We start from the raw sequence: 16,992 nt of genomic DNA, 5'->3' as shown, positions 1-16,992 counted from the left end.
TTTCTTTAGCACTAGGCCTACCTTCCCAGTGTTCTTCTGTATCCCAAAGCTGACATCTTTGGTCTTCTTAAAGTTTTGGGAAAGTGGGATTAACCATGTGCAATTACCACCTTAGACATTTCCTGGGAATGTTGTGAGGTGAGGAAGGATTTGTTCTCAGTCTTGAAGTCTGCCTGAGACTTTAACTAATAATAGTTTTTGGGTTTTTTTACTAGTAATTCTAAAAATCATACACCTTGGGTGACCAGCTCGCAAATAGGTTTGTCAGGTTTCAGTGTATAACTTTCCTACAAGAAGCTGATTTTTCCCTATGGTGCTCAGCACAATGACCATGTGCTAATCTAAACATTTTGGTGAATGTAAATTAGTGTGTCTTTCAAGATTTTAATTTCAGTACCTAAAGTGGGCCAGATGCTTAGTTGCTTTAATCCATCTACATCTGACAAAATCAATTATTCTGATACAATACCAATGTGGGATTTTATCCATTACAATTTTATCAACCTGTGGTCAGCAAAAAAACTTTCAACTATTTTTGCTGAGGATGGAGATAAGACATTTATTTCAAAGGCTTTCTATTTTTAACTGTGGCTCTCTTGTTTTCTTCCCTCTTCATGGATGAATTTTGTGAGATGCTGGATCTGTCAGCTGAAATGACAAGTTTCTGCAACAATCTCTGTTAATTTTTTGCGATAGCTGAATGTATAAAAAACTGTAAGTAAGTACACAGATAACAGATATAGTGAGTTTCATTGCTGTGCTTTTCCAGTTCTTTTTATTTTCTTTTTCTACAATTCCTTTAGTATGTATGTGCTATATATTAATTTTCAAACTCTTTAACAATTACAGCATGGCCTTAAAGTTAACATCTAATAGAAGATCTGTTTACCTATGTTCCTTACCAAACTCGTCATTAGAACTGACAATTTGGACTCTATAATTTTTTTAATAAATTGGGGGTTTAAAATAAATTAACAACTGTTTTCCCCATCTGTTTGATGACAGAGATGTGACCTTGTACTGATTTAAAAGGTCTCCCATGTAGTAGCTGTGTTCTTTTTCTCCACTATAAGATCATGACACAAATATATTGGAGCTTTTTACCATGAAGAGACCCTATTAATGCTCAAGCAACTACCATGAAAGGAGAGTTGGGTTAATACATAGTGGTGTGTGTCAAATTTTTAATTGTAGTGCCAAGGAGAATTTATATCTCTTGTGTTTCGAAATTTTACTCTGAAGAACTAGATGATAAATTAATTTATAGTGTTCTTATTCTGTTGAAATAGATGATAACAGGCATATGTTAAAGCATAAATAGATCAGAAAGGAAATCTGAGTAGTTACACCTTTGCTGAAGATGGTACAAGACATCCATTGAAATGAAACTATTATTGTTTGTGGCTCTTTTATTGCTCTTATTTTATAAGTATTTCCTAGGAGATATCAAGAAAAAACAGATTTGGGAGAAAATAGTGAAGGATATATGTGGTTTTAAAGATCAGGTTTCTCTGAACAACCTGTGCTGATTGTACCTCCCAGGACTGGAACTTGTGATGGTTCTCGTACTCTCAGTTTGTACTACTTTCACTGACACTTAGATGCACTAAATAGGAGCCCTAACTCTTTGTTTATTTTTTTTTTTTCCTTCAGGTAAATAAAATAAGGGAATAGAATTTGAATCCAAACCAGGAGTGGGCTTTTAAAGTTCATCTGGTCATCCACATCAATTATTGCACTTTGGTTTTAACCACTGAGCAATCCTGGAGCTCCCAAACTGGAATCTTGACTAATAAAATCAAACTAAAGGACTAGCTGTAAGTGTTAGCAGGCAGGCAGGCCACAGTTTTCATCTATCTAATGTAACTTCACCTCTCTACCTGAAAAAATAATGATGAGGTTTCCACATCCTTAACACTTTTGCTGTACAGATCCCCTCTGGCTATGCTCCACCTTTTGGGAATATAGGACTTTCCAATCCTTAGTGGGCATTATAAAGCCATTATGGTTGGAAAAGACCTCAAACACCACTGAGCCCTTTAACATAGGCTGGTGTCTCTAATCCACAAATCCAGCAGACAGCTCAAGGGAGGCTGAAAGAAAGGTTTAATGCCTTTGCTGGCTGTGATCTCTCAGTTAGCAGCATGCCTATATAATTATATAATAACATATTCTGTGCAGCTGAAGGAAGAATGTTCTGCATCTCTAACCCTTGAGCCTACACCAGAAGCTCAGAAGTAGTTGGCATTTTAAGGCTCTGTTTATATCCAGATTTCCACAGACAGTTATGGTTCCAACCCCTGCAGTGGAGAGAAGCTGCACCGCATGGTGCTTGAAAACTCATTTTCAAACCAAGCTTGGGCCCTTCTGCATCTAAGCTCCATGTGAAGACAGAGACCATCTTGCTCCTTCCTTTGGACCAACAGTTCCCAGACTAGAAATCGTGCTTCTGGAAGTGTGATTGCAATTGGTGTTATGAGTTCAGCCACAAAGATAACATGAAAACTGCTATCCCAAAAGTCGTGTTTACCTGAAATGTGAAAAATGTAAATTATTACTAAGACAGTCCTAAAACCCTCAAAGACAGGCTTCTTAGTGTGGAGGAAATATGCTGAAGTAAAGGCACAATTTCCCATTTTGTGTAGCCAGTGTACACAAAAGAAGTCAATCAACTGCATGGTTCTCTATTGGTCTCCTCTCTTTTGAAGCCTTTATTTTTTGGCAGCATTTGGGGGGTTTTAAAAAAGGGAATGGAAGTTACTTTTCAGCCTGAAATTAAAATATTATTTACCAACTTCAAGAACTGCCCAACTCTCAAAACTTCTGTGATTTGCATAGAAAGGGAAAATATTAGATTTTTATGTCATGTGCTCTATTGTGCAGTTTCTTGTCTCAAAATCCCACTTGGAAAGAAGCTCAGAGTGCTTTTTCAGCCTGTCACTGTGCAGGTGGTGTCACTAGGATTGCATAATAGAGGCAAATTATCAAAGCTAATAAACTCCTAGGCAATATTGTGCTGTGGCTGTCTCAGTGAGAGCTGATGAAGCTGCCATACAAAGTGGGGACCTCTTCTCCCTTGGCTTTGGATTTAGTTCATTGCCTGCATTGAAAACTTATGAGAGGTGCTTGCCAGAGTTTTGGTTTTTTACCCTAGTGATGTTTTTAAAATATTCTAGAGGAGACTCTCTTCACATACTACAGGCTCTCTATTTACCTAGAGATTTTGGCTACACCTCAGAAAGTACTCAGGTGTATTTTTTTTTATCAGTTTCTCTTCAAGAAAGTATATGAGCACCTGAGCAAAGGCAAAACCATAAATCTTATCAGAAGAGTTAGGTAAATGTGAAATTTGAACTGAGCGAAGGTGTCTCTCCATGTAGTTATGAGTTAGTTCATCCAGAAAGGCAACCCCTCTTCTGTTTTACTCTTTTTCCTTCAAAGAAAGGTGTAGACAAAGCTGCCCATCAGAAATGTTGGTGGTGCCCCTGTGAAAATGTGTTTAAGAAAGGGAAAAAACATTCTGGACAGGCAGAGGAGTGAGGGAAAAGATGAGAGACAGCCCAGCATATATTGAGATCAGTGGAGAAGGGAGAGGAGGTGTTCCAGGGGGCTGAGATGACATCCCTTGCAGAGAAGACAACAGTGGAGCAGGGGAAAAGTGTGAGGAGGAAGAAGCAGCAGAAAGGAGCTGTTAGGGACTGACCACAATCCTCAGTGAGGTCACAGCATCCCCCTGGGCTGCTCAGCAATGGAGGAGGAGGTAGAAGGGCTGAGAATGGTGGAGTGAGGTAAAATGGGAAAAAGCAGGAGGAGAAGGTGCTGTTTTATTTTTCTGTCTTTCTTTCTGATTTATCAACTCTGTTTTTGACTGGTAATAATTAATTTTTCCCAAGTTAAGTATGATTGGTACATGAGAGTAACTCATAGGTGGGCTCCCTGTCCTTCTCTCAACCCATCCAGCTTTTTAATCTGATTTTAGCTTCTTCTCCTGTTGAGGGGATGTCCCTTCTGAGGGGCAGTACTGATCTCTATGACAGGGACAGGACTCAGGGAATGGCTAGAGCTGTGCCAGGGGAGGATTAGACTGGATATTAGGAAAAAGCTCTTCCCCCAGAGGGTGCTGGGCACTGCCCAGGCTCCCCAGGGAATGGGCACAGCCCCAAGGCTGCCAGAACTCCATGAGGGTTTGGACAATGCTCCCAGGGATGCACAGGGTGGGATTGTTGGGGTGTCTGGGCAGGGCCAGGGGCTGCACTGGATGATCTTTGTGGGTTCCTTCTCACTCAGGATATTCCATGATTCTGTGAGTGGAAGTGGCAGGGTGAACATCTGGCATTTAGCCAAAATCAGCCCAGCACTGGTATAAATTATTTCTGTGACAGGAGGCACATGGAGCAATTTCTGTGTGGTTTGTGTGTAATTACTGCCAGCTGCAGTGCTGAAGGGTTAGGTCACTGTGAATGTAGGTAGAGATCTTACCTTTATGATGATGGATTACCAAAAGATACTTCAGAGAATTTTTTCTCAAGCTGCTTACAAATTAAGTTTAGTATTTGTTGAGACCAAGGAGCGCTTGTCTCCAGGAAAAGTTTTCTGTGACCAAAAACGATTGTGTTTAATGCTGGTCAGAGACATCAGTCATCCTGGTGAAGTGTTTTGGGAGAGGAGTCTTTAAAGTGGACCATATTTGAGCAGGATGAGAATAATTTTGGATGCAGAAGTAGATTTTCATGAAGAAGCTAGCAGAATCAATCTGCATTTCCTTTAGCCAACTTGAATGAAAAATCCTGTAGAAAACTTGTTAGGATAATGATTTTCATTTTCCAGCACTGCAAGATGTTGCAGGTGATGATGCAGTAATCACTGAGCAATAAACACATTCAGAAACAGCATCACTTAAAATTACTTCATTGTTCCAATTGCTGATTTGCAAATGGAAAATACTCCCAGTACTATTATAAACAAACTCAGTGGCAGGCTGTGCAGAAGGTTTCTTCTTTGCCACTTGCCAGCTTTACAGCCCTACAGGAAGAGAGATTGACTAATCCACTGTAAAGTGCACCACAATTACCTGTGACAAGCATAAAACTTTACTTTATTTATGAGTGTTGTGGTTTAACCTCAGCCAGCAACCAAGAACCACTCAGCTGCTTACTCATCCCCAACCCTTCCAGTGGGACAGGGAGAAGAGTTGGAGAAAGGTAAAACCCATGGCTTGAGAACAGTTTAATAACAGAAAGAAATTAAATAATAATATAAGGAAAATTCTTTACTTAGGGTGAGGGTTGCTGAGCAACAACCTCAGTGTGTGATTCACATTGTTCTCATTCTAAAGACAAAACACAGCACTCTACCAGCTACTAAGAAGAAAATTAACTCTATCCCAGCTGAAACCAGGACAATTAAACACTTTTTTATTAACTGTTGCATGTGGTACCTTACTGACCATCTGCATGCAAACATGACATGAATAAAATTTTAAAAAAACAAAGTCTGAAAGACATTTACCGTGTATTTCTATAGGAAGAGTTCACATTAATAAAAAACCTTAATAGCTGGTGGCCATCAAGTTATTTTCTTCACAGACTTCTAAAAGTGAAGGGGACTTTTTATTTTAAGAATTCTGCAGTTTGGAAGAAGTGGAAGATTTGAGTTCTTTGTTGTGGTTTGTTTTTTTTTAATAATTATTATTTTTCAATTTAATGGCAGGTTCAAATTTATGATGTAGCTCTATTGCTGACATTTATCTTAAGTTCAGTTAAAATTAAATCCTTGAATGTATTTACAATTGAAGTTGATTTCAAGTTGGCAATGAAATGCCTGGTAAAATCTGTCAGAAACTTGCCAATAGAACATGAAAAAAAGGGTTTTTTTCCTATCTTGAGTTAAATTTTTGGTTATCAGGCTTAATTCAGCAATCTGCCAGGCTCATTTCAGAGGACCTAATTCAGCAACAAGTGCCTGTCTACCCAATGTGGTTCTATAAAAGAAATCTTCAAAAACCCAAATATTCATTGACAACTGAGACTATTAGCTAGTGTTCTGAATAAAAATGTGCATATTTTGAATTACTTCTAACTTCCAAACAAATCAGGAAAAATTTTACCATCTTATTTTACTGACTGTGAAAAATATATATTTCCATATAATCTTGGATTTTCATGTGTTTGAAAGATTTTTTTAAAATAGAAAATATAAAACAATGTCTTAGCTACAGACAGGTGTGGGTAGAAGTGATCCCTGTGTGGTGGCATTTAATGGAGCAGCAGGATCTGCTCTCCTGCTGTGCTCTTGTGATGCTACAAGGCAGCACTGAATCTCTGCAGGGGCTGTGTGAGCAAACTCATAATGAGCCAGAACTTCCTAACCAAACAATTCCTGCCTCATCAGGGCCAGAGCATAACAAGCAAGCATAAGGCAGTGTAGTGGAGGATTAAGGCAGTGATAGGATCCTCCAGTGATGCCTTTTGTCCTGGTGTATAAGATATACGTGTATTCTATCGCCATCTGTCAGAGGTGGGGCAGTTCTCTGCTGTTCATGCAGCAGTTTTCTTTATCTCTGCCACAGCCAAACCTCCCTCCAGGAGATCTCTTCTGTCCATGGGCCATTAATTATTAATCATCTTCTGTCCATGGCCAGTGAGTGTCCCTGCATGGCTGATCAAATCCCACCATCCCATGGGGAGATGCTCCGCCCAGGGGAGGAGCCAAGCATTCCTACCTGGATCCAGTCTGAGCTTTGGGACACCCCAGCAGCCTTTGCCCACTGCATTCCCAGAGGAGCAGCTTTCTGCTGCCCTGCATGGCCAGAGGGAGCCCAGGCCCATCTGCAGCAGCCCTGGAGCTGCAGAGGAAAACTCCCCCCTTGTGCAGGATCCCTGCTGCAGCAGAGCCACAGCTGGGACTGCAGGAGGGCTGAGCCCCCATGGGATGGGGCTGGGACACCCCCTGACACACAGGGGGCCAGGGCATACTCTGACTCTGGCAGTGTTGGTTTGTATTACTTAATTTTTTATTTCTGGTTTTGTTTTCTTCCCTAATAAAGAACTGTTATTGCTACTCTGATGTCTTTGTCCAAGATCCCCTTAATTTCAAAATTATAATAATTCAGAGGGAGGGGGTTTACATTTCCATTTCAGGGGAGGCTCCTGGCTTCCTTAAGCAGACATCTCCCTTTTCAAACCAAGACACTTATACACAGACTTTTAAGCAAATCTGCAGTAAGTGAGGACAGCTGGGCCTCCTTGCTTCTGTGAAAGACTTATTTTTGTGTGTGTTCAGCCATGGGCAGAGTAGCAGGAGATGTACAAACTGTGCTCAGTTATCAAGGAAATAAATGACCAAAGAAAAGAGCAAACACAAAAAATCAGAACTCACCAAGCAGAGTAACATGATGACAGCTACTCAGAGAATGAAACACTGCAGCAAACCTCAGCTTAATAATATTAGTATTTTTGTACTCCCACCCTCTCAAGGGTTTGTTCTTATTTTCTATGTTTTACTACATATGTTAGGAACATGGTGAACGATTTATTTAAAAGACATTGAGATTAGTGAACAAGGAAAGCTGCATGGAGATGCCGTATTTTAAGGACAAGAAAATTCTGTGCCAAAACCTCCACAAATGCTAAGGCAAAACAGCTTCTCCATGTACAAACCTGGTTCTGGAGCCTGTAGAGAGTTAACTAACTTGGCTAACAGCTCACCCAGCTGCTTCTTCACTCCTCCTCCCACCCCAAAGCAGGATGGGAGAGGAGAACAGGAAAGGCTAAAGTGAGAAAAACTCATGGATCGAGACAAAAAGAGTTCAATGGCTGTATAAAACACCCCTGAACAATAACAACCAAATTAAACCAGAACCCCCACCTGATGCCAAGGCGATCCCTGACCACCTCTCACTATCAGACTGGTGCCAAGTCAGGCTGTGAGTAATGGCTGCTTTGGAAAATTGGTAATGTCTCTTTTTGTAAGAAGTGACTTGGTTTGAAGGTGTGGCAGTAGAGGTTTTTTTTGGTACTTCATTGATCTTTTTTTTTCCTACTGTGAAAGGAAAATTAATTTCTGAGAATTCTTTTTTGTTGTTGTTGTAGAACAAGATAAATAGTCTTACCTTTGGTTTTCTTATTTTAATGATACAGAAAAATATTTTTTTTACTAGTTCACAAATCAGAGAAACTGCAAATATTTTCTTCATTTGTTTGTAGCAGCAATTTTTTTTTTTTTTTTTTTTTTTTTTGCTATTTAAGCAAGTCTTTGTATTTGGGAGAAGAATCAGACTAAGTTTATTTCTTAAGAGTAGAAAATTATTGGAGCACTAACTGTAGGGTAGAGTTTTAGGGTACAGACTGGTTAAACCGTAGCAGTAACATTTGGATTAATACACATACCATCTTCTAGGTCCAAGCTCAATTCAGACTCTAAGAGTGCTCAGTTGTCTAAAAAGAGCAAATGCCAACATATATGCTCACCGTATAATATATACATAATGCCAATTATATACTGACAATTATATAATTATATATATATTATATGCTATATATAATTTTCTATATTCTATGTGTAATATAGAAAATATATGCATTATATAGAATACCTTATATATTCTATATTCTATATTAATATTTAATGCCAATTATAGACTTACATACAACTAATTGCCCAATAACTTCCAGGTTGAGAACACCTTCCATTTCCTCTAGACTGTCCAAGTAGTTCTCAGTGAGAATATTTCCCTAGGGTTGTGCTGTTGTTATCCTTATAGGGTTTTTTTTACTCTGTCATTTAAAGTGTACACCTAATAGGGACATTGACATTATCCCATGTTAATACACTTTGGCAGTGGTACATTTCATGTCTTTATCTGATAAAAAAACAAGCAAGAGATTGGATGTCTGGTTTCTTAATGTTCTACTAGGAACAAGACAGTGTTCTGCTGTGTCAGAGTTATGCCACAAAGTGAATGTTATTTCTAGGGTTCAGCAAAATCAACACAGCTAACTTGAAATTGAGCTTATGTCTTTTTGAACCAGGTTCTGAGATTTCATTTACTTTCTCTCCAACCTCATTTGAAGAAATGCAACTGAAACATGGCTCTGGCATTTTGCAACACTTCAAAAGAATAAATTCCTGCTGGCATGTGATTTGCTGAAAACACATGCTAAAGCCACGGAGCCATCCTCATCTGCTGAAGTTTTAAATGTATGCTTACAAGCCAGAGTGCTTCACAAAATCCATGTGGCCTTTGTGCTCTGCTGCTCTGACAAATGGAGAATATAATCAAATAAATGATGGAAGAGGAAGTTTTGGCTTTGTTTATTTTTTTTTACTGCCTCCTTTCTATTGTGACTGAGAAGAGAAGCTGATATCTCTCTGCTCTACTCCCCAGCAGCTGGGAGAAATGTCAAAAGGGTGATGGCTGTTGACACGACACTTACCTGTTGTGTGCCACAATGACTTAACCCAGACTGCTGCAAGACAAGAACTGTGAAAAGCAAACAAACAAACAAACAAACAAACAAACAAAAAAAACCCCACACAATTTTATACACATAACACTTATTTTTCATATTGTTATGTTTGGGTTGAAAATTAGGTAAATGGAGTTCATCCATACAAATTCTTCATGCTTTCTCTATCTCATTAACTCCATAGCCTAGGCAAATGAGAAATGCTTGTAAAATTGCTGTATTTTACGTGCAGGCTAGAGACTGGAAATGCATGGAACAGAATGTTCAAGAAACTGTATTGTTCTTGTTCAGTGTCATTAGTGGCCATGTAGTTTGATTCTTACGAGTTAATGACATAATAACAAAGGTTATTTTCAAAACTTACTGCAGATCTTTTGCTCAGCTCGTTTCTGTGGGAGATAACCAGATTTATTGAGATAATGCAGCAGATGTTATTCAGGGAATGACTATCAAATGGAACCAATATCTGTAAAATAATCTATTTTCTAAATGCAAGTTGCATTCTCTACAAGTTTTTCTTCACAGCACAGCCACTTTGCAAAACTCTGCCTTTCTATTTTGCAATTCCTTGACTCTGCAAAGAATCATCTGAACTTTACTTGACTCCACCACCCTTCCAAACACTCATTTTTTTCTGAATGTGGGTCTTGTTCTTTTATGAGTGCCACAGAAAATTAATTGAGGGGTCTTCTATTAATTGCAGCTCTTTTTCTGTCCTACACCATGAATTCAAATGCATTTCAGATCCAAACTGAATAGGAAGAGGCTTTTTGTGTTAATACCTTGCCTGGTCTGGAAGGGACTCCTTTCTGACTATCAGCACCAATGGTAGGATTTTTTTCTAGCTCTGTGTGTCAATACTGAGGTCACATGGCGCTAAAATGCAACAGGAGGTGCATGACTCCTTTATTTAAACACAAGCACACTAAAATTACACCTCAATTCCTCTACAAATCTGCAGAGGTCAGTGCTCCTCACACTGCTTGTAAAGTCAGCACTTGTGGCAGAGGGGCCTCCATTCTCTTTCCATCATATCAACTACAGAAATACAGATTATACTACTTTCATAGGCCTTCTCAGTAACTGAATATATTTTTCTAAAGAAAAACAGGCACAGGAATCTCCACCACAACACTTCAACATGATTTCAAATGCATCCGCTCCTTTACCTTTTTCTCTACAAACACTTCTTGAAATTAACAGAGACTCTTGTGTGATTAAGTCCAGTTAGGTGGAAGAAATACCTGAATACATCAGAGGATATTTTAAAAATGGCAAACCCATCTTTTTCCCTGCATAGCTATTGGTCATTGAAACATTGGCAAGATATGTCTGAACTCAAAAAAGTAGTAATAGAGTGAGGAATGTGTTGCAGCACATTGCTGTTGTCATTGTCCCATGGATTTGAAGATAACTCCTCTCCTGCTGACCTTTTCAGCTTTAATATCAAGGCTGGGAGCACTTTGAAGTGCTGATTTTCCCTCTCACACTGTGTGACAGCAGACATCCTTTGCCTTATATCCCTTAAGGATTAACAAGCGTAAACCAAGCCTGTCCCAGGACAGCCATGAAGAGAACCTCACATGGCACAGATGACAGCAGCTGGGAAGGTTCAACAGAATAAATCTTAAATCTTAATCTTTCAAGAATAGAGCTCAGGAAGCTGGCAGGCCCTACAGAAGTTTGTGCTTCCACATCTCAGGTGCTTTTGTATTCCTCCTAGACATATCTGTCTGGCTATGTCTGCTGAGTTCAGCTTACAGGTCTTGCAATTAACACCTTCTAGTGGAGAAATACCACTTCTTCTAAGAGGTTATTCTCTCTAGGAAACTGGTGTTTCAATGACAGCAAGAGCCTGGAAAAAAACCCAGCGTTTAAGTTTGTCCCCTGCTGCCAAAAGGACAGGGCAAGTGAGTAAGCAAGCATGTTTTAGATCTTTGATATTTTGGGGGAAAAATAAAAAAAAATATACAGTATTTTTTCTGTGGGCGAAATGTTGGGAGGTCCTAAAATATTGGGAGATCCTAAAAATGGGTTCATTTTTCTGTGGGTGAAATGTTGGGAGACCCTAAAATACTCTCCTCTCTATTATATTTGTGTCCTCCCCAGACAATGGAAGGAAGGAATGATGAATCTGATTCCATGTTCTCAGAAGGCTAATTAATAATTTTATGATATTAATATTAAAGAATACTATACTATATTATATTAAAGAATACTATACTATACCATACTAAAGAACACAGAAAGGATACTTACTCAATGCCAAAAAGGTAATAATGAAAACTCCTAACTCTCTCCAGAGTCTTGACACAGCTTGGCACTTGTTGGCCGAAGAGTCAAAACAACTCACAGCAGAATCCAATGAAACAATCACCTGTGGGTAAACAATCTCCAAACACATTCCACATGAGCGAAACACAGGAGAAACAAATCAGATGATTATTGTTTTCCTTTTTCTCTGAGTCTTCTCAGCTTTCCAGGAGAAAAATCCTGGATGAAGGGATTTTTCAGAAAATGTGCATGTCACACCTCTACAAGGGAGGAAAAACTCAGTGGGCATAATTTTATCAAGTGAATCATATCTCTGTTAATGCAAGGTGCCCACTGAGCTGCTCTATCCAGCTAGCAAGGTCTGGCTTCTTCCTGTGAAGCAGGACTGCAGCACATGGAGCTGCTGCTCTGGAAGGTAAATGTTGAAAATAACACATCCTCCTCCCTAATCCTCCACCCCCACTTAACTTTTGTGCCTGAATGCTCTGGACTGTCCATTTGGTCAGTCTGGGGCAGCTGGCGTGGCTGTGCCCTCTCCCTGCCCCTCCATGGCAGGGAATGTTGAGAGACAGAGTGGAGCTGTGCCAGCCCTGCCCAGCAGCAGCCAAGGCTGATGTGTTATCTGCTCCTTCCAGCTCCCAGGGCAGAGCACAGCACCGAGGGATGCTCTGGCAGCATGAACCCTGCCTGATATGAGTAGAAAAGCTGCCAATTTTTTTAAAAGGTTGCAGAGTTCACAGGCTGGGCTAGTTGCTGCCAGGGTGGAGTTCTAACTGTTTGTTGTTGTAATCACCTGTCGTTTTCGTTAACTACCTGTCCTTGATGGTTCAGAATTCCCCCCTTTTGTCGAGTGTCACCCTGCTGCTTCCTGGAGGATGGCACCCAAGGACGGTGAAGAGGAGGGGACATCGGAGTTGGCATGCAAATGACATGGGAACCAGCATGTAACAGGAGAAGGCCCTCACCAAACGTAGCCAAAACCCCCTATAAACAACGAGCCAACACAAAATTGACAAATCAAAGTGATGTGAGGAACAGAATCTAGTTTCCGCTACGACCTTTTTTTACTCTTTACCCTAACCTGAAAGATGTCAGCTAGAGGACAGAGGACCTCAAATGTTAAAGTGAAAAATTGGGGAATGTCTTTATACTCTCGTGAGGACCGAGCCCCCAGCTCCGCTCACAGACCAGTGGACGAAGCTGCACCCTTCCTCCTCCTCCGAGTCACTCCTGGGAGCAGTGGCAGCGTGAGCCCAGACCAGTCGGTTCTCCTCACCCGAGCTGATCACTTTTAATAAAGGCATTAAAAGGAGAGAGGTCGCCTGCCTGTGTTTATTTCACAGCCCAGCCAGACCCACTGCACCAGGGGAGCAGAAGCATCTCCTCTGTGACCAGGTGTCTCTGGGATATTCTAAATATGGCGCATTTGTTTCTCTAATGAGCAACTACAGGGCTTGTTTAGATATGCAGGGCAATTGATGGGTGCAAACAGGAGCTAGAAATGAAACTCATGAATATGTGAAGCATTGCTTCCCAAGCAAAATATGAATGCTGGACACAGGCAATTAAGCACTCCCTGTGTTTTCTGGATAAATATGCAAATTTGACATTCAAATCAGACTTCTAAAAAAAAATTTCACCTCAGTTAAAGCACTAAGAACATAAGCAGTCCAAAGCTTAAGTCTTTTTGCTCCAACTTTAATTGCTTGCCATAATTTCTGTTAAGGGCAAGGCACTTTAGTAGGTTATCATTCTGCTCCTCCCAACTGTTTCAAAAGTCAAGTGTGGTTTCCCCTGACACATCACATAGTGGATGGAATTTTTAGATGGAGAATTTACAGCAGAGTAGCATGCAGGGAATTCATTAAAGCTGGGAGAAGGAAGTCACTGCAAGAAGGTGACAGTATTGTTTGCATAATAGGTTTGCCTGTTGCAAACTAAGACTAGCTACAGAGCTGCCTTAATAAATTACATTTTTTGGTAGTTAAAGAGAAGCATTTAGCAGGTTCTGGAAGAAAGAGAACCAAGTAGTCGATCATATGAAGTAGACAAAAAAAAAAATGTTATGGGATAAGCTGTTAAAATGTGTTTATACAGATATACACTGCTGTTAAATGCAGATTTACAGGACAAAGGACTCTAATGACCTCTAATTCAGTGGTCAAAAAAGGCTTTTGGGAAGAGGGAATTTCATGTGCCACTTCTCCCTCACACGAATCTGCTGCAGACAGGGTCCCAATCTGGAGTTAGCATTTTTGGTGGGGATCTAAGTTTCTGCCTCTTTCAGTACAGTTTGTTCCATTATTTGTGACTTCAGTACTCTACCCTAAAATGAGATTTTATGATATCATATTTTAAGGCCACAGGTTATTAACACCACTGAACAAAAGGCATCATAATCCTCCACAACCCTTTAACTCTGCTTCAGAATGATTTTAAGGGCTCAAATCAAACTATGGGGCAATTAGCTCTTGGAGCTGACCACAGGGAAAGATCTGTGTTGCAATTCCAAAGTAACTTTTTTAGCCTTTTGGTAATGGACACAATCATTTATGAGCAGCCTGTTCTAGTGGAATGGGTAAAGGGGCTGCAATTAGATGATCTTTAAGGTCCCTTCCCATAATTCTGTGATTCTATGAAGTGAAAATAATTGCAGAATATTCTTTTTCAATTTAAAGTGGAAAAGAACCAGAAGAGTTGATGCTACCTGAGGAAACCAAGGTGTCCTGCTCTGTAGGTGAAAGAAGGTGGCAGGGAGGGAAAGAGAGTACAGTGAAATAAAGAGCAGGCTATGTCCACTGCACCTCTGGATGGTATGGAATAGAGACTCCACCTTATTGTGAAGTGTCTGAGCCAGGGACTAATGAAGTCAATCTCTTTCATTGGGAGGGTGAGGTAGGTCAGACTCAAAACCCTCCTTGGCTGATTTAAGCTCCCTTTGGTGTGAAGGAGCTGCAAAGCAAGTTCAGCCTAGGACATCACTAGAGAGCAGAAGAAACCTGAAGGAAAGAGCAGAAAGGCATTAGCATAGCAGCAAATCTCTTTTTGTACATTTTGTGGGTTCCTCTGTCACACACATGCGATGGAAAGGTCCGATGGACATTGCAGTACCGAACTCTGCCGCTCTGGTGCTGCTGCCCGTGGGCTCCCCGGCGCTGTTGATCCATCCCAGGCACACACTACGTCTCTCCTTTGTTTTCTGCCAGATTTTATCAGTCTTAGAAAACGGACAGTACCCTTACTGAATGCCTTGAATCCCAAATCTATTTGACAGTCACTGCAGGCTTGATGTGCAGCGGTCTTTGTTAAGGAAAGCACAATATTTACATAAACAGGTTGACCTTTTAAACCTCATTTTGTCAGGAGGAGCTGAAGGGGAGGAGATAAGGGGAGAGAAAGGGGCAGAGGAGCCTTTGCTACCTGTTGCTGTAAGAGAAATCATATCCTGAGGCAAAGAGACCTTTTGTTTTTATAACTGCATAAAGAATCGTATCTATATCTACATATTTAACAGCCACTACACTTGAAATGTACACTGAATTATTCTCTTTACAAACCATATAATCCTTCCTTCACTCCTTTTCTTATATCTTCGCTAAAGAAAAAAAAACAATAAAGCCCCAAGCAGCGTAAATCATTGCTAAGATCAGCTCACTCCACGATTCTTTAGCATAAGAGTGATGAGATATGCTGACAGGAACAAACCAATGCGATGCCAAAGGAATCTTGGGTTCCTGCGGTTTCCGACTTTTCCCCAGCAGATTCTGGAAACCTCAACCTGCCAGGCTGGCAAACAGACACGAAAGCTTCACACTGGTGCTTATAGAGACAATAGAAAGAAGACAAAAAGCTTCTTAATAAAAACCCAGAATTGCCATCTCATTTAAAGACCGCACAGAGCGCCGCAGACGAGTGCTGCTGTAACTCTCCATATTGCCTGGCACATACATCACATAATCTCATGGTTACTGCGCTCATTGATCCTGCTGAGCGTGAGCTGCACCCATCCCCTGCTGCCCTGCAGGGATGCCAGAGCTCCGTGCACGCTTTCTTGACACGGACTGCCTTTCACTTTACCCGTGCTCAGCTCTCAGCCCCACTATACCCAGGGAAAAGCATTTTTATTAGCCATGAACGCATGTCTGTTCACAGCAGAAAAGGGACCAGGAGAGGGGGGTACATACGTCAAGCTCCATAAATGCTGGACCCCACACACCTCAAAATTCCGCACGCATTCCGGAGCCACTATGTGAGGAAAAAGGTGATTTTTCCAACGAGCCATGTCATTATTTCCATACCGAGAGCCCGGAAGCATCGAGAAGCGGGGGAAATGGAAAGGAGATGCTTCGCTTACCCCGGGCAGGAGAGGGACTCGGGTGATGAGCGAGGGAATTTCCGCCCATCCCCTCTCCCCGCAGCACGGTCGCTCCCAAAATCCGCTTCCCTGCTCGGGGATCTCCACATCCCTTCCGAGCGAGAGCGGCGCCGGGCGGGCAGCAAGGCTGCGGAAAATACGAAATAAAAAGATGAGAAACAAAGGGCTGGCCGAGGGTGGGGGGCAGGTATGTTCTTACCCGGTCGGGATCGCCGCCGTGGCTCGCTGGATTGCGGGCGCAGGAGGAGGAGGAGGAGGAGGAGGACGAGGAGGAGGAGAGGCTGGTGCTGCGCCACCCGCAGCCTGCAGGAGCTGCCCCCGAGCCGAGCCCTGTCCCCGGGAGCTGCCCCCTAGCCGAGCGCTGTCCCCGCCGTGCCCCGCATCGGGAGCTGCCCTCGAGCCGAGCCCTGATCCCAGGAGCTGCCCCCGAGCCGAACCCCGTCCCCGCCGTGCCCCGCACCAGGAACTGCCCCGGCTCCCCCCAGCTCGGTCCCGGCTCCCCGCGCCCCCTCCGCCTCGAGGGGAGCGTCATCCCCCGGCCGCGGCTGCCGGGATGAGCCCCCGGCGCCGTCCAACACTCCGGGCTGGTTCCAGCCTCTCGATCCTCGGTGCGGTCTTGTCAGGGTTCCACCTGCGTGGGCAAAGCCCCTCTCCTCCTACCTGCGGCTGAGATCCCACAATTTGTTATTCTTTCCTCGAGAATCGCTTCCATCACCACCAAAAAAAAAAAAAAAAAAAAAAAAAAACCCTAAAAAAAAAATCCAACCTCACATTTACCCCAGCGAATCCCATCCCTCTTCGCAAGTCCTCTTGCTATTCGGGTTTGCTTCCCTCTCTCCTCCTCCTTCTCCCCTCCCTCTTTCCCCCGTTTCGGGT

General features: G+C 41.9%; 1 protein-coding gene across 3 annotated transcripts; it reads right to left on the bottom strand.

Annotated features, from left to right (window-relative positions):
- Positions 1-951: 951 nt before the first annotated feature.
- Positions 952-16,887, bottom strand: LOC113459674 (uncharacterized). Of its 3 annotated transcripts, XM_074546306.1 has the most exons (3): positions 16,316-16,887; positions 16,096-16,243; positions 952-15,986 (listed from the first exon to the last, which is right to left on the bottom strand). In XM_074546306.1, the coding sequence occupies exons 1-3, from the start codon at positions 16,646-16,648 to the stop codon at positions 15,841-15,843; spliced, it is 627 nt and encodes a 208-aa protein (XP_074402407.1). In that variant the 5' UTR covers positions 16,649-16,887; the 3' UTR covers positions 952-15,840. The 3 variants fall into 3 exon arrangements, with proteins under 3 accessions (XP_074402407.1, XP_074402406.1, XP_074402408.1); XM_074546305.1 differs by having other exon boundaries at positions 16,096-16,887; XM_074546307.1 differs by having other exon boundaries at positions 952-15,560; positions 16,096-16,887.
- Positions 16,888-16,992: the final 105 nt, after the last annotated feature.

Source organism: Zonotrichia albicollis, chromosome 8, assembly GCF_047830755.1.
Source record: "Zonotrichia albicollis isolate bZonAlb1 chromosome 8, bZonAlb1.hap1, whole genome shotgun sequence".
NCBI lineage: Eukaryota > Metazoa > Chordata > Aves > Passeriformes > Passerellidae > Zonotrichia > Zonotrichia albicollis.
The sequence above is the reverse complement of the archived record's forward strand: the minus strand, read 5'-3'. Positions and strand labels throughout refer to the sequence as shown.